General features: G+C 43.7%; 1 protein-coding gene across 2 annotated transcripts in view; it reads right to left on the bottom strand.

Moving 5' to 3' along the window:
* Positions 1-22,560, bottom strand: part of COL5A1 (collagen type V alpha 1 chain) — a 247,193-nt gene that overhangs the window by 164,415 nt on the left and 60,218 nt on the right. For both annotated transcript variants that reach the window (XM_074973666.1, XM_074973665.1), the window contains exons 3-4: positions 16,276-16,489; positions 15,399-15,561 (exon numbers count right to left, since the gene is read on the bottom strand). In XM_074973666.1, coding sequence (XP_074829767.1) covers positions 15,399-15,561; positions 16,276-16,489 — 377 coding nt within the window. The remainder of the gene's footprint in view (positions 1-15,398; positions 15,562-16,275; positions 16,490-22,560) is intronic.

Genomic DNA, 22,560 nt, shown 5'->3' with positions numbered 1-22,560 from the left:
AATGGACACTGAAGGGACACTGACTGCTTGAGATGGGTTGTTGTCTCACTTCTTCTGGCAGTGCTGCTCACTGCAATCCTCATTGTTTTTCACAGAACCATTTTGGTGCATTCGCATACAGCTTGCCTTGTAACTACGGGCGGCGCACGGCATCCTGGGATTCCTGGAGCTGTCCCATAACGCATAGTACCAGTGCTGACGCCAAAGACAAAGCACAGCATTGGGGAATGAAGCTAGGAGGACCAGCAACACTGACGCAGATGCTGTCCATACCATAGACGACAGCTCCCGTGACTGTTCAGCTGGACCTGAGCTAAAGACCTCCTCTCAGGTGTTGGAAACAACCACCCCGACCGATGCTTGTCCGGGATGAATGCTGTGACAATGGTTTGTTGCAAAAAAACAAACATTTTCAAACAGAGTGGACAGCGTCTGTCACAAACAGTTTAAAAACATGGATTTCACCTAGTATGTTCTCATCCGCCACAACCAGTTAAGCCACGTTAATTTCGCGGTCAGCTAAGTTTAGTCACCAAAACCCCCAACTAACACTGCTCAATACAAGTCCTCCAGTCCCCGGTCATCCATTTAGCACACAGTTTAAAAAAACCAACCTACCAGGCAACAGGAGAATTTTTCTCCCTAGCACAACAGGTTGTTTCAGGCCTGAGTTTCAACACAAATGCGACTGCTCCATGGCATCTGATTCCCAGTTTCCTAGGTTCCCATTACCCAAACCAAATCAAATTAAAATCCCTCCACTTGTTTGGACATTCTTCTACAATGAGTCACACAGACACTGAGTTGGGTTGTGTATGCGGGGGAAAAAAAACCACCCAAGACTGCCAGAAAACATCTTGGTATGTTTCCCTGGTGCTCGGAGCTCACTTCTTGGGCGATAGAAAATACTTCGTAGCGAATGTGTCAGTAGTGCCCATGCTATAAGCTACGGATGGAGCCAAATGGTTTGATTTTTTTCCAAGACTCTAGAACTTCCCACACAGCAATATTAAAACCCAGCCAATTTCTCAGACAGGTCTGAAGCCAGTGGTTGCTTTTGGAAAGCCTCAGACTCCCCAATGCCTGGGCCTGTAGCCACTTTGCAAATGGTGGATCCATAATGCCGGCAGCATGCTAGACGTTGCTCACTTATTCCTTCCCTCCCACCCCTAAAATCACTATCTGGTGGGTGTTTTGGGGGGGGGGTTGGAGGGGGGAGGAGTGATATTAAGGGCTTGGGTTGTGCAAGTGTTTATGTGGTGCACAGTTGGGAGTGCAAGGGTTTTACACTGCACCACAAGCATCAGCAAAGGCTATGTGTTGATGCATATACACTTAAACACTAGAGCACTGGTCCTTCAACTCCTTGCATGGCACATGGCAGAGAGAACAAGGTCATTGCACCCCAAGTGCAAGCGTGAGCACCAGCTATGCGAGGGGGCAGATATGGTTAAGCACTAGGCAATGTCCTTTGTGTGCCTCTAGCCTGGCCCCTTGCATTCATGAATGCCACGTTATAAAGGGGTAGGCAATGGGCCTCTCTCAGGCGATGTGGGCTTGAGTGAGGTCCTCATCACACTAATGAGGCATTTAGCTATTGGCTCCCCTCTGCAGCCTGAATCCTGCTATGACAGGAGTAATTCGGAAGTTATACAGCAGCACACTCATCCCTGCAGGATGGGTTTCCCCTGAGCTTCCTGGCTTGATCATCACTTGTTACCTTGAGTTTATGCATGCACAGGATCAAGCTTTAAATCTACACAGAGGCTTTTAATCAGTGCTCTGAATTTTCTGCGCCAGGAGAAAAGGACAGAATCCAGTTTCACGGATTAAAGGTGGGGGGTGGGGGGGAGTTGGCTCCCAAAGTTATCTCGGGATATAAAGAGGATTAGATGCTTAGCCATGGGGATCTCTCTCTTCACATGCTCAGAGCTGAATTTATTGCAAAAGTTCTGGTCAGGAAGGAATTTTCTTCTGTAGCATATTGGCAGGGAACCTAGGGGTTTATCACCTAACTACAGAGTGCTCAGCACAGATCATCTGCTATGGCCACCAACAGAGGAGATGCTGCTATGATTTCAACTATTTGGCCAGCGCTTTCCAGCAGACAGAGACAGGAGTGTATATTTACAGCTGAGTTAACACAGGGGAGGGGACAGGGAGATTCCAGAAATATTCATTTGAATTTTTAAATGATTTCCCTTTGGGATGTTCACAAATATTCATTCAATCAAGTTTCAGCAGCATTGATGTCCACTGAGGGAGAAATCCACCCCTGTACAGTGGGCTTGCATCAAGACCCAAACATCCCTTAAGTCCCATTTAAACTTGGCAATGTTCAGCCCTGCACATATCAACAGATATCCCCCTGGCTAAACATCTAATCCTGTTTAGATCCCGAGATACCAGTGAGAACAGGGCTTAAGCAATGCATACACTTTTCTACACATGGTGAATCTCCTCCAAAAAGAGCATTTTTAGTTTGAACGCTTGAAAACTCAAGAAAATTACTTTGGTAAATTTACATCAGAAATCTGGTTATAAAAGTGACATCCAACATAAATACTGCCACGTAACTTACGTGGTGAATCATAGCTAAGCGACACAGCTCCGATCTCAATATACAGAACAACAAGGGGGTAACGAGTCATCAACATTTGCAGAAAAAAATTTGCTCAAATGATGCGTAAACTCCAGGGAAAATATTGCTGTTTGCAGACATTCCACATGGAGAAAAAGGCAAGATTCGGCAAATATATTATTCACCACCAGTTATTCTCTCATCTCTATGTATGTTTCACTGCAGCAGCCATGAACCTCCTCATCCATGACCAATATGTGGCTACGCTTTGAAAACAACAAGCTCAGCTAGAGCCATGTTTTCCATGTTCTTGGAGGTGATTCAGAAAACACATGCACACAACAAAACCCCCAACAAGTTCTTTCCAATATTCTGCACAACTCATTAGGAATATCCCCTTCCAGCTCCCATCCCTGGGGTGGTGTGCTTGTTGCAAACAGATACATTCGATTCTGACTGTCTCCATTAGGAGTAAGTACTACATCTGCTAGCTACGGACGTCTGGAGTGGTCGATGACTTTCCTTTGCGTTTTGGCAAGGAGCCCAGACTGCTTAAAAAAAAGCAACCCACCATGTGAAATGAACATGTGTTTCATCTGTTCATACCAAAATGCATGGGGAGTGGGCAGAACACTGTCAATTAACAGGCTCTTACAAAGCACAGCTTATTTATGTTGGGTCAAATCTTGATGTCTTCACTCAGTCCTTGTTTCAGTGGGAGGTTACTTACTCAGGATCCAGCAAGAAAGGAGACAAGATTTCACTCCATGTGTATTGTTATGATCAAATGTCTTTGATAAGAAACTGCTGGTTAACTTACTGTGTGCACCCTTCCTCATCACATACAGTGAATGCTGTTACTAGGTAATTAATACCTTCAAGAAGCCTTACACTGGAACAAACCAACAGAGCTCAATACATAAGTAGGATTTAAGCCAACAGTAGTCTAAATTCTGAGGTATTGATCCAGGGCCTGATTCTTCCCTGTTATGTCCCTTGGGAATTCACTTACAGCTGTGCAACAAAGGTATGAAATGCTGGCCGATCAGAAGGGGTGCATCTTATACCCACTTTCACTGGTATAAATGAATTCAATGCTGGGGCAAGGCAGGGGAGAATCGGGCCCACAATGCTTACTCAGTCCTTACAAAGGGCAAACTTCTTTTAAAGTCAATGGGAGTTTCTTTGCAGACAAAGTAAGCCATCGTGTACATGGCCATGTAAAAGATACCCCTACCCCCACATGCATGGATGCAAAAGGGCTTCTCCCACAGCAGCAGGCTCTGCACTCTGGGGGGCTGATTCATGCTCCCCACAATCCTCTTTCTACTGTGGAACATGGCAAGGAGGGGTCCCTTCTGCATTAGTCTGGGGCATGGGACAGGTGAACAAGAGACAGTCTAATGGGGCAAACTACACATCCTCTGGGTGCAAGGAGAAGAACTGAGACCAAAAAAACCTCACTACTTCTTCTGGGGCAATGCAGCTCCATGCTGTCCTCTCATCACCACAACCTAGCCCTGAGGGAATACCTCAGGATGTGGCCCAACAATGATAAGTTACCAGCCTGTACTATTCTGGCATCACAATGAGCCTTCCTGATGCTCAGTGCCAGAGCTACTGTTCCATCCACCAGTGCCTGAAATGGGGAGAACACCCAGGGCTCCTTCTGGGAGGCTTTCACTTAAAATCAACAACGGGTTTTGTATGCACAACCACTTCAGGACCAAGCCCTCAGCACAGCACTGCAAAAATCTGAGCCCTGGACTAAAACCCCCATAGAAATATCAGCCTAAGCACTGCTGCATAGCTGGACTGAGCTGTCGTAAATTATCCTTCATTTCCCAACTCTCCGTTTCATCTTTTTTTTTTCCTCCTGCCAAACCCCCGACAATTAGCTCATGGGAGATTGTAGCAGATGCTTAGAGTAGGCACAGCAATGTGAGTACACTAAAGGGGTCCATCCACTTCTTCCAATGTAAGGAAAAAGGGGGCGTATCTCCAATGAACGGGCTTATGCTCCAGAAATTCTATTTAATGCAAATAACAGTAATTTATGAAGACCTCCTGCAGAGCACGAGGTACCCAAATTAGCAAAAATGGGAAACACACACTGACCCTATGGCTAAAGTAATGGTATCTCTGTTGTTACTCTCAATAATAGATTTTAAGTATCACGTTGTGATGCTGCCAATAAGTTTCAGCTGGAAACCTCATTCCAGCAGCGAGAGCTTTTGGCTTTCCCCCCTTGTTTCAACTGAGAAAAGCGACCTCTCCAAAACCCCAAACATGCTTTAACTGCACTCTTCTTCAGTGTTATTTTAATACATCAGATCACTTTGCAGTACCTCTTCCACCCCGGGAGCCCCTTTTGCCTTCTCCTCCTCCTCAGGGACATACAGATCAGAAACTCCACTGTAAACCTTAGCATGATGTCATTGCAAAGGGACAGGTTTCCAACATTACATCATCCCATCTGGGCTGAAGATCAGAATCCTGCATCTCATAATTTCCATGGAACAAACTAAACCCTCTCTCTCTTTCTCATTATTAACAGGACAAAGTGGATTACAAATGAAACCATCGGCTGAAAGAATAACGATTCTACAGCTAATGTTATCCATCAAATATAACGAGCCTGCAGATGTTATCTTTTGCCAACAGCCAGTGTTCAAATGCAGAATTCTGCCAGGCAAATGTCAGGAGTAAACATACAGGATTTTGCTGCCCAAGTCTTAGAATCCCTTTGGTGGTCAGAAGTAGTCTTGAAGGATGAAGTTTAACTTCATGAAACCAGTAAACTTACCGTTTTAGAAAGCTTCACATGGCAGATGATTCTCAGCAGGAGACATCCTGAACCTCAGGAAATTCTGGACAAAGGCCAGCCCAAGTGTGAGCCTCCAGGGACGGTTAACCTACTCTGGATCATATTATCCAGAGGTGGAGAGGCAGTGAAGGTTCTTGCACCCCACCATGGATGGTACTACTGTTTTCCCCATGCTTCCTCCCTGTTAGCAGGCTTCACACATGCCTGTATGGATCTCCTCCAGACTGCATGGAGCTCATTGGTACTGCTCATTGGTTGGGCAACATGGGTTGCTAGTGAAGCAAAATTAGGCTTAAACTTTCTGCTATACCAAGAATGTTCTTGTTTGTTTGTTTTCCAATTAGGCAATTTCCAAATGAAAGTGTGCAGGCAGACTGTTGCCAAATATACCACGTTCCAGAAACCGGGGGGGGGGGGGGGGACGACACAACCCTGAGCTCAACCAACCAAGTTCTGGCTCTTTAATGGGTCTCCTGTGGCTCTCTGCAGCACATATGGAAACACTGTGCGATTTAATTAACAACCAGTCAGGATGCTTTTACTATGTTATTAACTAACTGTAGAACACTTGGTCAGTCATTTTGCTGTGAGAAAATGTTTATATATATCTCTATATAAAATAGTAAATGAAACCATGAATTCACATGACTGTGGCTCTTTTGGGTAATGCTGATTGCTAATTTGGCTCCTGAACCACTGAGCTCCGAGTATCACTGGTTTAGATAATAAATAATAATGCTTTCTATATCACCTAAAGCACTCCAAGAACATTCATGCATTAGGATGACATTTTCAAAGGGCTAAAAGGAGTCAAAAGCATAGGGGAGAGCTTTAAACTCAAATTTTCAGGCAGGTGCTTAACTTCTATAGGCTTTCAATGGGAGTTAAATGCCATTTTGGCCTTTGAAAAGCTCCCCCAAAAGTCTCATTGAAAGCGAGAGGGGCTTCTACTCAGAACTCCCTTAGGTGCGTTTGAAAATGTCAGCCGTTAGACCTCTCCCCCACCGCCTGCCCCCGACCTGGGCAGTAAGCTTTGCTATCTTTAAGGAGGGCATTCTAGAATGAAGATTTCTTAAGTGACTTTCCCAAGGTTCCACAAAAGCCCGAATCCCTCTCGCACTGGCCCAATGTTTTAGAACATTCCAACTTTGACTAAAAAGAATCAATTTTCTACGTTTTTTTTTTTTTTGCGAAAGTGGCAATCCGCTTTTCAGCCAGGTCTAATTTCCTCTCCGCCAGTTCTGCACTCTAACTACTCGACAAGTTTCCCTTCTCTTTCTATGCATCATTATAGTTATGCATAAGTTTATGATCTGAACTGTGGTAGCACACTGAGGCCCTAAATCACAACTGAAGCCTGATTATGCCAGGTGCTGCGCAGACACACATTAAGAAACATCCCCTGCAGAAGAGCCTTACCACCCAAGATACTGGACATTGACCACTATACCCATGCGTATCTTATTGCAGGACTAGGGCTTAGTTTAAGATAACATGCAGCAAGTGAGGGTAGAAAACAATAGAAGAGAAGGGGGAAGGAGGGAAACAACAATACGATCACTTATTTTGCTAGGCTAGGCACACAACTTGGCCATATAAAATGGTAAACTATCCACGACCTAATTATTATACCTTAATAAGAGTGTTTTTATGATCTGCTTGAACAATAAGGCATGTCTCAACTGGCACTATAAGCACACAAAGGCCAAGAGGAATTGAGCCCCAGAGAGCGGCAGTAATTATCCACACCTGCACAACATGGAGTGTTTTATACAGATTATTAAATGGATTTTATAACTCAAAATCAGGAAGTACAAAGAAAAAACCCTATATCTTGACATTCTCTGACCATTACTGACATGCCTATGTCATCACAGACTGCCTCGGTCAATCACAAAGCTTTACTTAAGCCCAGAGTTCAAAACCATTCATCCCCTAGTAAATCAAAACAAAATGGAAAGTTTGAGCAAACATGTGTAGTAAGAGACAATTAATTTAATGTTTCCACCCAAATTAAGACTCTCTCTTCCACAGGTGCCTCATGTCCATAGGCTCATCCAAGTAATATGAAATGGTGTCACGTTAGGTGTTCAAACACAATTAATCTGAAGTCCGTGTTACCAGAAAACAATTGGCAAAAGTCATAATTCTTCTTTAGCACTGTATTCAGCTCTCGCTTTATATATATATATATATATATATATATATATATATATATATATATATATATATATATATATATATATATATACACACACACACACACACTGACAAAAAAAATACACTGTCCCTCTGTAAGGCAATCCTGTATGTAAGACCTCACCAGCTGAGGCCAAATATTACATGTTTTGATTTTGATTGGATTGACAACATTACTTGGATTGTGGCACGAAAACGTCATCTTTAATCGTGAGCCTGTCCAGTGACAGACACTCAGATGGTTGTCGACATTTTCTAGGCAGCACTACGACTCAGAAAGAGCCTAACTTGGTGATTTAATCCATATGCTACAAGCACACCATTGCACCAGAAAGGCTCCCTTAAAATAACAATAGCAGATCAAGTGAAGAGAAATCCAGCTATTAAAATAATGAATTACTAGGAGGTTGGGGAGAGTTATAGACATCTTTAATAAAGAGCCCCAAAAGAGGCTGGCTCAGAATGTTTTATTTTCCGTCATTCCGTGCCATGTTATATACTTGTGGCTTAAAATGTTGACTCCCCTCGCATTCCCTTAAAGGCTTTGCAGCAGAAGAGGTGAAATCAGAGTTGGCAGGACCAATAAAGCAAGTAGCCAGAGCTGTAAATTAGCTTCTTGCAGCAGTCTACTGAAATAGTGAAAAATACACTGGAGTATGTCTCTGCGGTCCATCTTAACAGAGAAATTTAGGTTAGTACATTTTTGATTAAAAAATAAAACCCCTCTACAGAGGCTCACAAAAAGTGAATAAGCAAGAGTTCAACCAACTTTCCTCCACCCCCAGAATTAGCCCCAAATCCTGCAAAAATGTGGGCACATGCTCAGTGTTATGCTTGGGGGGTCCTCTTTGGGTATGTCTAGACTTCAATCAGCAGGTGTAAATTTCCGCTCAAGATGACATACCCACGACTAGCCCTGGCAGAGCTAGCCCACTAAAAATAGAAGTGTGGCTGTAGCCGTGGGAGGAGCTCTCCACCCAAGTGCAGGCCTAGCATCTCGGACGGGATCGGACGCGGGGCAGCTCGCCCTTCCCGACGCCTGTGCTGTCACGGCTGCGCTGCTATTTCTACTGTGCTCGCTTGGTCTCCTTGTGCAGGAATTCACACCTCCAGCGCAAGTGCAAACATACTCTTGGAAATCAACGGGGCCACTCCTGTGTGTAAGGCTTCACAGGATTTGGGCCTTTGTTATTGGACTTTAAAAGAAGGACATTTTCCTACTGTTCTGCCTCTGTAATCACAATTTCTGTTCATATTCATATGACGGATGGTTGCAACGGTAACACAGAAGAGACCCAAACTTTAGGGAAGCTGGGATCCAGATCTGACGAGGACACAAACCCTGTAGCTGGAGCCCCTTTTATAAATCGTATTTCCCTCTGTAAAGTATCCAGAGATTCTCAGGTTACAAATATTAATGATCTAACCATCCCTTCAGCGCTGTGAGGATAGTATTATTATCTTCCATTTGGGAAGACAGCGGCACAGTGAAGTTCCATACTTGCTGAAGAGCCAGTATTAGAACTGGGAATTATACCATGGAGTCCTGAACCTGTCTCATCCTCTAACCTTGTTTCCTATTAGATAGCTTTCACGGCCAGGATTCCTTAGCTCAGTTTGCACTCATTTCTGAAGTATCTCATTGCACTAGCGCCGGAAACAAAACCAAACCGTCACATTAATTTAGTAACCAGCCACCAACCTGGCAGATTGGGGAGCAAAAATAATCCAAGTAAGCGTCTTCAAATATGACACATCTCTCAAGTTTGAAATGCTAAAAATCCAGCATGAGTGAAGGGGCTCTCCAGGAACCATGAATACAGTGAGATTAAAGCAGGGATTATCAACTTCAGCAGTCTTTTTTTTTTTAAGTGTTACCAAAGCACAAGATTAAAGATAAACTGGCATTTCAATGAGATAGCAGCCCAGCACCTGAAAGGCACCAAGGTTTCAGCTAAGAACACTGACGTTTCTATTTTGTTTCGTCTTGCTGCTCCCTGAAACATTGAACACCTTAAAAGCCCATCTGGCATCTTGCCCAGACTTTCTGGCTTAACCTGGCGCAAAAGGCCTTCTCATTATTTCTGATGTCTTGAGATCACTAGTGCTCTTAGAAAAAGTAAGAACAGGAAAAGGAATAAAAAGCACCATCCTTTTAGTATCATCCAAAAAAACAGCAGCACAACACCTCTTGTCTCAGGACAAAGATCTGGTATTAGCTAATGACAAAACATTTCTGCTGGTCCCCACGCATCAGCCATTCACAATTTCCCTGCCTTGGCAGGACAAGGTACGTAGATACACAAAATCATCTGCTTTATTGTGCACCTTGTTTGGCAGACTGAGAAGGGAACGGTTGGTGTGACAGAGCCGACTAGACCAATGAGATACAGTTAAAATATTCAACTGGCCAGAATCAGCTTATTCTGTTTCTGGAGAAGCCAACTGTAAAAGACATTAAGCTTAACAACAACATATACACACGTAGCGCTTTTCTGTGTATTAATGTTACCCACTAACTTCATTTAGCACTAAAGTCTTGAGAACCGAACATTATGATCTACTCTAACAAGACAATGCCAAAACAAGAAATGCATGTCTAGTGGTTATAACACCACCATACTCTTTGTGGAAAAGCCCTACAAAATGTAATAGGTATGACCCCTATAAGATTCTATGGAATAGAACTTCTTTAGTAGGGTCTTACAGAAATTGTTTTACAAGGCTAGATTTTACCACCCGTACTCACAAGAAGTTACTCCTAGCATAGTCACGTCAATCAGTGTAGTTGTATTACTAATCATGCAGTGTGGTTAGAATCTAGCCCACCAAATTGAATAGCAAATGATATACTTCCTGTAGCGATTTTCTTAATAGCACGCTATTGCTGGGATATAATTCTTTATTAAATTCTAAAGACTGGTTCAAAAACACCTAAACAAAGACGATCATTTTCTTTTAAATTTTGTAGGAGTTTTTCATAAGGCACTGCATGCTCATTCTGACTAATCTGATCCACTCCATTGATGGCCATCGTACTTGGCTTCCAGTGCCATCCTGTGGCATGTTTCATTCAGAAAGATCTTGAAGTGTATGGGCTTGGATCACTTCATCCACTTCTGTAATACAGCCACCTCTGGGAAGGAAACCTAGTGCCATAAACCTTACAGAATAATGGGCGATAAACTTTGTTTTCCTCCTAGGGTTTCTTGTTCTCCACAACTAAAAGCGACATGGTCCAACAGGAGCCATCCTAGCTGATTTTCCAAAAAATCATGGTAATTGGCAAGTCCAACAAAAGAATCCCTCTGAGTAACGCCCATCAGGATGATCCTGGAGCATGCAACCCACCGCTCACCTGGGTGAGGTCAGAGCCTTGCCAATCCTTGGCTGGTCAAGTGAGGCAACATTCCAGCCAAATCCCTGCAGCCTCATGGGAAAGGAAGAGCCCAGGAGAGACTGCTGCAGAAGGTGACAATTCCTTGGCAACAGCATACACTTTCTGGGCTACACAAGCAACGGCACTGAGAACTTTGTTGCATAACATTCCAAAAAGTACAATGGTGCACACAGTGCCACAATGGCCAAGTTTTCAAGGCAAAACTCACATTGAAGTCCATGGCGGCCTTGCAGGTGCAAAAAAATTAAAACTGACTGAGGGCTTCTCGCGTCGGCCCGGCATGCACCCAGTTATCCACGATACGTGCACAAATGTAGCATTTGAGAAAGCAGCATCAGCGCCAAACATTGACCATTTGGCCAGACCAGAGTCCTCAAACATCAGGGTTTCTCCTTTTCCCCACAATCTGTGCACATAACAAACAAAGACCAGAGCTGACACGATTCCCTGAAGCCATGGGACTCCCATCATTCATGATGGCGGCTCACCAAGAAGGGAGATCGGGGTGCATCATGGGCAGTGTGGTCTGGCCAGGAAGCCCATTCCATTGACAGGAATCTGAACTACTGTGAGGATGCACAGCAGCATTTCTGAATCAAAATGTTTGGTTTTCAGCCCCCAAAAATTGATTTTTCACAAAAAAAAAGAAGTCAAAAATGTCTATGGGCTGGGGTGAAAGGGTAATTTCCAATAAGCTCTGCTCTTAACCTGTGGCTCATAGAGGGATTTGCATCTAATAAAAAAGGAGCATTGCGTTTCTAACGTACATAAAAAAATTCTCCCGAGCAAACAAAACACCAGGGGAGGTACAGGCAACGTGGCTTCTGTCTTTCAGTATTACTGACTCGATAGGAACATTGGTTACTATAGTCCCGGAGGGAAAATAGAAGCACTTATCTTTCTGCATATGATACTTCTTTTCTCTCTCTCTCATGCAAGGTTCTCTGCTGTCTCGTAACATCGTCCTCTCATTCACAGCCTGAGGCCAGCCGCCACTTTCCAACCCCAGCGTGACAGCCTGTCCTGACATTTCTGAGCATTTGTAAACATCTGTTTTGAACAACATCGCAGCACAAAACTTAACTTGTGTAACCTGGCTGTGGGCTTGGCCCTTTGTCAAGCCTACCCAGCATTCAGAGGGCTTTACAGAGAGATACACACAGCCTCGGAACTAACTGAATTTTAATGAGAGGAAGTCATTTTCCCCCTGGAAGAATGCTGTGCTAGAGAAATATTTTGAAAACTCCCCTAAATCAATTCCTGTGACATAGTATGCGATGGGAAGCCACCCTTTTCATAAGACACCACTCATGCTCCACTTTGCTTGTGACCCCTGTCCACCTCCGAGTTAAGTAATTTCAGCTTCCAAAACAAAAATCTATTCAAGTTTGGTTTGTCCTGATGAAGATTCAGACAAGCACATGATATGAACTCCCTTAACTTTCAGCTCCCACTGAACCATGTTGAAAAAAAGACAGCGTAGGCCCTAAGCCCTCCAAACACTGCCATTCCCAGTTAACTGGGTCATTCTAAGTTCCCAGCACAAACTACAAACTTGTAACAGCCACAAAACTCCACGGCACTAGAAAACACCTAAAACGTACTATTAGTTCCTTGAGGTTTGTAAAACTGTTACCTACAGGAGCTACAGAAGCTTCAGTCTCATTGTAACTGGATGCAGGGCCCAGAAATTAGAAACTTTCTAGAAATATGTGCTTTTTTAATGATTCACGTCTCTTTCCCATTGCCCCAAACCAAGGTTGTCTTCATACATACTTTCTGCTTACAGCTGCAGATTGCGGGGGTGGGAAGGGGAAACTGAAGGAAATTAGGTTACTGAGAAATGAAGGAAATTAGGTTACAGTCTGCTGCCTTCATGAAACCTTTTAATTACATTCAATTTATAGCTATTGGCATCTTGATGTTTTTGTGTGTGCATGTTGAAATATCTTGCTTGCGAGGCAGACAAGGCAAAAAAGGAAAAATAAACTAAAAGCATATTTTGAAGGAGAGGCTTTTGTATTCTGATAAATTGTCCTCTTCTGCTATAATAATTATTCTGGGCTTCTCTGTGTCTGCAATCATCTAGCATATGTATATTGCAATCAGTGCCGGCACCATGGAAACAGCCTCCTTAGCTGTTGGCTAAGAGGAGCACTGGGTCTGTTTGTCCCAAGAATCTGCTCTAATCAAGGCCACTTCATTACAAGTGATGGCACTAATGCCTGACCGCCTGTGAAAGGCTGACAGTGGAATTGGCAAAGCTTTGCCAGCTACAAAAATGAATGCTCTTGTTGTTTAGTAGGGTGGCTGTGAAGTCTTGTTTCCAGCTGACAATTAAAGCCAGCCTGTTTGGAGATATGTCAAGCTTTTGGGACAGTAAAGAAAACCTCAGGACTTCAGTCCTATTCATCTTCTCGTGTGCATAGTTTCATATCAACAGCAGAAAGCCCATAAATTGACTACCATGGAGGATCCCATTACAGTTTAATGAGAAATGCAGAATGCAGAGAAACAGAATATGCAATTCCACCCAGGAGCCCTTTTTACCAGGCTACTTCATAGGTGGGTTTTCTGTTGGTTTGTTAGGAGTGGTTTGGTTTGGTTTTATAACAATGGCGCGGATGTGCCTTTTCAAATGGCTAAAAGAGATCAATAAAAATGCGAGCTTCTTACCGAGCTTGGCTAAGACTCTGATTTCTTTAAGAGGATCTACTATGTGCACAGGGCCAGGTTTCCAGTAAAGTTCTCTGCTTTATATAACAAATCTGCTGAAATGCAGCATTCAGTCTGGTTACTGACCTTCTTTGGAAGCACATCCAACACTTTGGAAAAACAACTTCAGTGCCCATTAGAGCCAGCTTTTACTTTCCTCTTTAATTGTTAATCTTCCCAGCAAATGTCTATTAATTTAATGCAGTTAGAGATACAGTCATAACCCTCTTCTAGCTGAGTTCTGGTGATGTTGGGTCAATGCATTTTTGAACTGTTTACAGCAGACGACCTTCCAAATGGAAGTAACATTAAACAGCCGTAGGACTTTCTTTCCAAGTCACAGATAGCACAGTGTTGACTAGAACTGACTTCACTGAACCATAATTATTCATATTGTTGCAGGAACCTTGCATGCAATGCTCAATTTGCTCCATGAGGTGCACTCAACTCCAGCTCCAGACAAATGCAATAAACTAATGAAGGATGAGCTGCAAAACTTAATGGACCTAATTCTGCATCCACCTACAACAGCTTTGCTCCAATGACTTCAGTAGTGTTACTCTTGATTTATATTTATATTTTATATATTTAGTTTCTTGTGCAAATGAGAATCCAATGTTCCTGGACACATACAGGCAAAAGAGTAGACAGGATCTCTGAAACGGCAGCTTGACTGAGGTTTATTGTGACGTTCACATCTCAATCCAGCTGCTGAACTATAGAAAGAATCACAGATCTCCATCTCCCCCATATCTGACTAAACTCCTGTACCTGGCTGTCTCTGTCACAACCCGGAATAGCAAATGCTCAGAGGTATATTCCACAGACAAAGAACTATTTACAGAAACTACTGGGCCAATCGTTTCAAACTTCTAATAGTACTAAGAGAAAGCCGCTCTCTGCTTGTGGACAATTTGTGACTGGAAAAAGAGGTTACACTTTGTTGAAATTCTTCATGAATTATTCACCCAGCTTTACTTAGCTTTTTCCTATGCAACAGCTGTGGGTGGGAAGGGAGGTACCCATTCAGTATGACGATGAGACAGCTTTGTTGCATCTTAGGGCACCAGATCAGGGATCAATGCCATGCACATGGAAGAGGTAGCACCTCTCCCTAGACAGGCCTTATAGCCTTAAGAGGATTCTGATTTTAAGAGAAGCCACTCGATCAACTGGCCCAGACAGCCAGTTTATAGGCTTTACATTACTGAACTCTGCTTAAATATTGCATTCAGCCTAGCTGCTGAGTTTCAAATGCATGCAATGCTTGAGAAAGATCCCCCAGTGCCAGTTAAATCCCGATTTTACCTTCCACAGGATCATATGAATGTGAAAGCCAGATTCAGAGGCAGCTTAATTTAAAAAAAAAAAAAAAAACACCCCTCTAAGGGCCAGATTTATCAGTGTCACTCTGTTGGAATCAGCTAATTTACTCAGCTGAGGATCTGGCCCACAATTCTGATCACTCTTAAAATAGACATTACATCCAATAAGTCGAGAGTAGGACATTATTTAACAATAAGGCTTCCAAAAAAAAACAAAAACCATCCAACAATCCCCATGATTAGTCCCAGCAATGAGCTTTATAAACCATTCATCAACCAGAACAGCAGCTCAAAGGCTTTGTACAGCATCTTCCTCAAACCCCTAGGCCACTGCTTATATCCGTGTCTTACCTCAAAGACTTCCTCATCCAGTATCCTGGTTCCAAACACAATGATGCCGTTGACGTCAATGATGGGGTGGTCGCTTCGGTCCAAGAACTTAGTTACCTTCTTTTTACAGTCCAGAATCAAAGTGACGTTTTTCTTCTGTACACTGATGGCTATTCTGTGCCACCTGTGAAATAACACAGCCCGCGACCTAGTTAAACAGAGCCTTCTGCTTTCATTAAATGAGCCAACAGTTTATAACAACTAGTTTGATCATGAAAGGATGTTGATATAAAACTACGGGCCAATCATTGTCCCCAATCAGGGTGAAATTCACTGATGGGCAGAGGGCCAGTAAAAGGCCCATGCATCACTTAAATCCCCAAAAGACAGGAATTCACACGGCTGGGGCAACAGGTAGGACCACTTGGCTCCTAATCCATCAGAGTGGGAATCTCCCTTGCACAGTTGTGGAGCGCATTGGGGGGAGAAGTGGCCCTGGTGGAGCCCCAATTTTCCCCTCGTCCCCCTCTTCTATCCTCCTTAAGCCCAACACTGGGTGATTTACATGGACCTTAAGTGTCACACAGGTTTGTTTAAGCCCTTTGCACAGGGGGAATGTCATCCCTGTAGCCACAAGTCCCCACTGACTTGAAGTGCCTAATATTTCACTAATGTTCAAGGGTTTTTTGCATACCTGTTATTTATATGGCAGAATGGAAGAGCTCAGTTAGCAGAGACAGAGCACTGGTAAAATATATATATATATTATATATATATATATATATATTTATAGCACACACATCTTATACACACTTAGGTGTTCATATAGGTACTCATATAGACTGATGATTGCTTTTATCGTGCACCCCACATTCTCAATACACGACGCTGCACTTACTTGCCATCTGAGAGGTTAATGCCTCGAAAGAGAGGATAGTCTTCTGGGCCTGGCTTCCCGGTATGGTCTTCGTACAGGAATACAGGAGATCTACCCATCTCCATGCCGATCTGCTGGATCCCTTGCTCATTGTAAATGGAGATCAAGAAGGACTGACCTCCTTTCTTGGCTTTTACAGTGGACAGAATGGAGAAGTCCTCTGGAAAGGCCGAAGCTGAAGGGGAAAGGCAAAGGGGTTAGCTGTTCTTTTGGATGTGATGGTGTGCCCACAATCCATACACCCTGCAACCTGGTGAACAGAGGAGAAACCAGCGATTGCTCCTCCTTCCAGATTTGTCCATAGTAGCAACCCCCAGACTGCTGCCCATGGCAGAGAGGTATGTCAGTGCTACCTGTGGATGAGGACAACGCATCCTACAGGAATGTGACCTGCAGCCTCCATTACCACTAATAAGACACTTAAATAAATGGCAAAGTGTTGTGTACGGATACCACCAGGATTCTAACTCGATAATGAAGGAGGACAATGGCTTCAGACAGCATGGAGCTTCAAAGATTCTTGCAGGGGGGGCCCGCTCTGAAGGCTCAACTGCTCCACCCAGTCACACAGCTCATTGTGATTAGGAGCCCTTATGTGATTAAGCTAGGGTGACCAGACAGCAAATGTGAAAAATCTGGACGGGAGTAATAGGCGCCTATATAAGACAAAGCCCCAAATACCAGGACTGTCCCTATAAAATCGGGACATCTGGTCCCCTTAGATTAAGCCCAGGGAGAAGACAGCAGAAAATTTGGTGAAAAGCAGCTCCCATGGAAAAGAAAAAAGAAAAGGAGTACTTGTGGCACCTTAGAGACTAACCAGTTTATTTGAGCATGAGCTTTCGTGAGCTACAGCTCACTTCATCGGATGCATAGCCGATGAAGTGAGCTGTAGCTCACGAAAGCTCATGCTCAAATAAACTGGTTAGTCTCTAAGGTGCCACAAGTCCTCCTTTTCTTTTTCTTTTTACGAATACAGACTAACACGGCTGTTACTCTGAAACCATGGAAAAGAGTTATCTATTCTAAGGGCTCAGTCAGTCTTCCAGTTCAGCAGTCAACCTTACTAGGGATCATTCATTAACGATCAATGAGCCCTTTTTGGCCTCTACCGTTCAAACTACAGCCACACCACATTCAAACTCCCACGCTAAGCAGAGGAGGGCCTCGATGTTGTTGGATGGGAGACCTCCAGTGGGAGACTAAGGTGTTGCTGCTGCGAGTGATGGGTGTAAATCTTTAGCTTTTATGCCACTTAGTTCCATGGTAGGCCCTGGAACTTCTTGGGAGACAAGATATGCTGTGCCATAGGATCCAGAGGTTGTCTAGAGACGCTCGAAACTCAGGGATTATTTTTATAAAATGTCCCCTGTTAAGTAGACACATGCAACGTATTAGGTGCTTTGTTGTTTTGCTGGGGCTTTTTAAATCAGTTTTTGTCTATTTAGGCAAGAACAGAGCATTCTGTGGCTTTGGCTCACCATGTTAGCATGGGCAGCAAAAATTTAAAAGCAAAAATAAATCCAACAATAAAATGGAGACTTTGGTTTGACTGAGCTTTGAAAAGCGAGTGGCAAAGACGGCTTCTCATGCCAATTGTCCACAGGGATACCGTGGCCCATGTCCTCCTGCACATGGGGATTAAAGTGTGATTACAGGCAGGAAAGTGAGCACAATGATATTGTGGGATCCCATCTTTATTCTTGCAAAGCCCATGTTGTAATTAAGCCCTGGAAACAGGGCTTCAGTGGGACTGGAGTAGTACATAGACTTGATCCAGTCATTTGGACAGGGGTGTGTTCCATCCTCAGAGACTGCAGATCAATTTAACCCAAGGCTGCAAGGCAGCACATGGGAGTTTTCTAACTGCCAGAGATGCATACGCCTTATGGCATCTGAAATCTCGGTTGGTTTGGTTTCCTGCCTCTCCCTCCATCAGCAGCACTGCAGATTCTAGAGATGAATCCAAATTGCAAAACCCACGTCCACCTCCGAAAATTAATTCCTCCAATATGTAGGGGGCGTTGCTAACTGAAGGAGGGGTTGGGTCACTTTTTCCGATTATTATCGAGATAGGGACTGCTGAAATGTGTGTACTTTTGTCATCTTAACATGTTGTATTCTAACAATATAACAACACTTGCAAGGGTATCTGTCCCTCGGGCTAAAGCCTTCAAAGAAGGACATAATTGTCCTCTTGCTCCTACCACTGAGGAAATCTTAAGTGAAGGAGTGCCAGAATGGAACAGGGTGTTGCTGTGATGTGTCGTGTGTGCGATGTGAACATCTCTGTGTGGTGCCTGGCAGTGCCTGAGGAAGTAATAGCCCTGTGGCTAATTTTTTAAGCTGTAAATTCACAGCCATCTAAACCACAAAAAATGTTAACCCAAGTGTCCAGCAGCTTCACACAAGTTTCCTTCCCCACTGTATGCTTTTCTTAAAGGAAGCCCCAGGGCTGAATGAGGGATTTGACCTAGTTAGGCTACAGTGGGCCTTATTCAAAGTGTGGGGAGTGTATCAGACCACAGCAGGGCTTGTTGAACACAGAGGCAAGGAAGTCATAAGAGAAAAGAACGAGGAGTACTTGTGGCACCTTGGAGACTAACAAATTTATTTGAGCATAAATGTGTTAGTCTCTAAGGTGCCACAAGTACTCCTCATTCTTTTTGCTGATACAGACTAACACGGCTGTTACTCTGAAACCTGTCATAAGAGAAAGAGACACTCAGATAATTTTCTCCATGTCCTGGGGAATTTGCATCTGCCAGTTCCTTTGCATCAAACTCCTTTCATTCATTCATTTTCATTTCCTTTAGCACCTAACCCCCACTCTAGGTGCTCAGCCATAATCAGAGTACAAAAGAGAAAGTAGAAAGCCACCAAATCCACAAAGAACAGCCTGTAACAAAGGAAAACAATTACTGTCCTGCAAGGTGTGAAATGAAATTCAGCCCCCAGGCAGAGGTCTGCCCCCTGCACTTAAATGGTCCTGTTCAGCACAGGAGTGTCACCAAGTCCACCCAGCTGGTGTCTTCACTGGAACAAGGGCAGTTTATTCCAGCTGAGGATCTGGCTCAGCTTAGGAACATCAATCCTTTTGGTAATACCGCTGCAAGTGGATACCACTGATCAGAATCTTGAAAAGTAACTCAACAAAGATTATGGGGCGAGATCCTCACCTGATGTAAAGGGGTGCAGCGGCATTGAAATCAAGGGTGTTGCACCAAAATTACACCAGCTGTGGATATGGACCAGGAGATAGTTTTCCCTAAAAGTACCTAGATGTAGTTAGGAAGTTGTTTCCCTGCACTGTTACGCTGGTTTTATGCCAGCCTAACCCCACTGTTACAGAGTGGAGAACCAAGCCCAGTGCTTGATCCCAGTTCCCACACTTACGTTAGCTAAGACATGGTCCCAAAAATGAAGGTATGTGATAACTGTCCCTTCCCTAGGATGACTTATGCTGTCCCTTTCCTTCCGCCTGTATACTCCTATCACTGCTGTTTCAAATCAAATGCAGACATGTTCCTGCTTACAATTATGGAGAACAATTTGGGGTCTTTTATGTAAAATATGTCACATCCAAAATGATCCATAAAAATGGAGAATTTCATTATGAACCCTCCGTACAGAACTTTTCAACCTCAATGACTTGCCAACTCATTAAAAAGCTGCTTTTAATTTACTTTGTATTATTATGATTATTATTAAAATGTCTCCATGGCAATGTGGGTTTCTCAGCTCAAATAACCATCACTGATAAATTATGGTTGACATGAATCCGTTATTGCTCTGTTACCCTGGCAAAGTAACAATGCATTTACTGTCTTGGTTAGAAATGATCCAGGCTACCCAATGATATGTGGAGGGGGTTACATTCAGAATGCAATAAAACTAATAACAAAATAACGCGTAGAACGTGATCCAAATTCTATTGCAATAAATGGAAAGACACGCCTTGACTTTAATAGGCTCTGGGACAGGCCTTTATACATCATTCTACATTTTCAGCAATGCTCATGCTGAAAGGTGTTGAGCACCCATCTCTCCAATAAAGGGAATTACACCAGTAATGAATTTTGCCCATTGTATCAATATCCCCTCAAGGCTGAGTGCCACTCTAGCTCAGACCATTATAAATTGCTTTTGGCAGCATGCCAAAACTAAGTATTAATGTCCCCATTTTACAGATTTCAGACCACCCAAGGCAAACAAAGGTAACCGTTTTCTAAGTAAACAGGTCCCACTCTCTCAAAGTATTGTCCAACCGTCCTTAGGTGATACGGTCACCTGATCCAACTGTCCACCAACTGCCCTGTGAGAATCATTGACCCAATGAAAGCAGAATGGAAAAATGAACGTCCCTCAGCCCCAAAAGACCTAAAACCCAATGGCTGGACAGCATCAGCAGACACCTATCCCTCATAGGCACCTTCCCTCATAACGTGCCGGATTTGGCACAGGACAGAACATGATGGGGATGCACACAGCATGTGGTAGCCTCTGTGCTGTCCAAGCAACAGCATGAGAATGAACCGTTGTACAGATGGGGCAATGTCCATTGAAATATCCCTGATCTTCAACAGCTCTTTTCAAAGGCCATTGAAGCGGGAAGGAGCGGGGGATGGGCACAAGTGAGTCACAGATTATTCCTCTGCACTCAGCCATCTCCGGGCTGGAACAATTAGCTGCCAGCAAGTAGTTTGGCGACAGCCTCTTCGGCATGCTCTGGCATTTCACTTTCCGGGACCAGAACAGATTCACATTCCACCACGGCAGGCTGGCGTTTGGAACAAGGCATAATAGGTCTGTGAATGCCTGTTAGGGTACTTTGCCTCCACCTAACATCCATGTCCCCTGATCCCATATGGCTGTCCCTTAACACTGGTGCATGAGCACTGAAAAGAAACAGAGTGGCTCTAAACACTAAACACTGGAGATTCCTTCCTTTCTTCCCCTCCGTCTCCCTCATGATATCTGTGTCAAATGCAGTCCGATAACGAAGAAAAATATCTTTTTACAACCACCAGACTCGAGCCTGTGGAGTTGGACTGGGTTCTTTCCTTCTCAGAAGTCATGGTCAGTAATTAAGGCCAAAGTAGACCTTTAAGTGACAACTGTTCAATCTCATAGTCTTCTAAATATAGCCTCGGTGATACCTGGGAAGTTCCCCAAGGAGTTTGCAGAGGTGTAACTAACTGGAGCCTAGTAAAGAACTCTGCTGATTAACCTGGAATCATAGAATACCAGGATTGGAAGGGACCTCAGGAGGTCATCTAGTCCAAACCCCTGCTCAAAATAGGACCAATCCCCAATTTTCTGCCCCAGATCCCTAACTGGCCCCCTCAAGGATTGAACTCAGAACCTTGGGTTTAGCAGGCCAATGCTCAAACCACTGAGCTATTCCCCCCCCCCCCACTGAGCTATCCCTCCCCCCACTTGCTCATTTTCTCTTAGCCATGCTGGCTTTGTGTGGCTTAACAGATTAAAAAGCAGGCCCAACTTATTCTGTGTCACCAAAATCAGCAGATCCAACTCTGGATACCCCCAAGTACCTGCTGCATCAGAAGATACCATTTCTCTCATCACCTTTCAGAGCAGAATGGTTCTTTAAAGGCCCAATTTAATCCTTTGCTATTAGTGCGTCTGAGGGGACCCGGATTTTTCTGGTGTGATTCATTTTCCTCCTAGAGGAAATGTCCTGGCTATCATCTAGGGTGTTTCACCCTTAAATATACGTGCACAAATAATGCAGAGAATGTTAAGTTTGCAACAGGAATGCAAATTACTGCATTTTTGTTGCTGCTGTTGAAAGACTATGTCTCCCTCTGTCTTTCTTGCACTCGCATGAGGTTGGAAGAAAAATGGTTTTGCAAAGGAAGTTGAAGAATTTATTTAGGGAGCTGGGGAAAGATCACCTCAGCAGATCTCCTCGCTCTCGTGGGTTTAAAAGCACAAATGCACTTTAAAAAATAAATCTGCTTTGTTGGCTGTAACTACAGACGCAGAATGGAAAGCCCATAAAATTACCGGCTTAAAAAAACACAAACTTCTAATTAGCACAAAATATTATCTGTTTGCCTAGAGCCCTTTATAGCGGAAGGGGAAAGCTATGTTTTAAAGGTTTTTACCCACACCCACCCATTTAGTAACATGAAATCACAAAAACCTCATTTCCCATGGTAAATTGCTCTACAATTACTTCATTATCTTTATATTTCCTCTCACTCATTTGCTGGGGGCACC

The sequence above is a fragment of the Natator depressus genome, chromosome 16 (genome assembly GCF_965152275.1).
Source record: "Natator depressus isolate rNatDep1 chromosome 16, rNatDep2.hap1, whole genome shotgun sequence".
Classification (NCBI taxonomy): domain Eukaryota; kingdom Metazoa; phylum Chordata; order Testudines; family Cheloniidae; genus Natator; species Natator depressus.
Note: the sequence above shows the minus strand (reverse complement) of the source record. Positions and strands in the feature narration are given on the sequence as shown.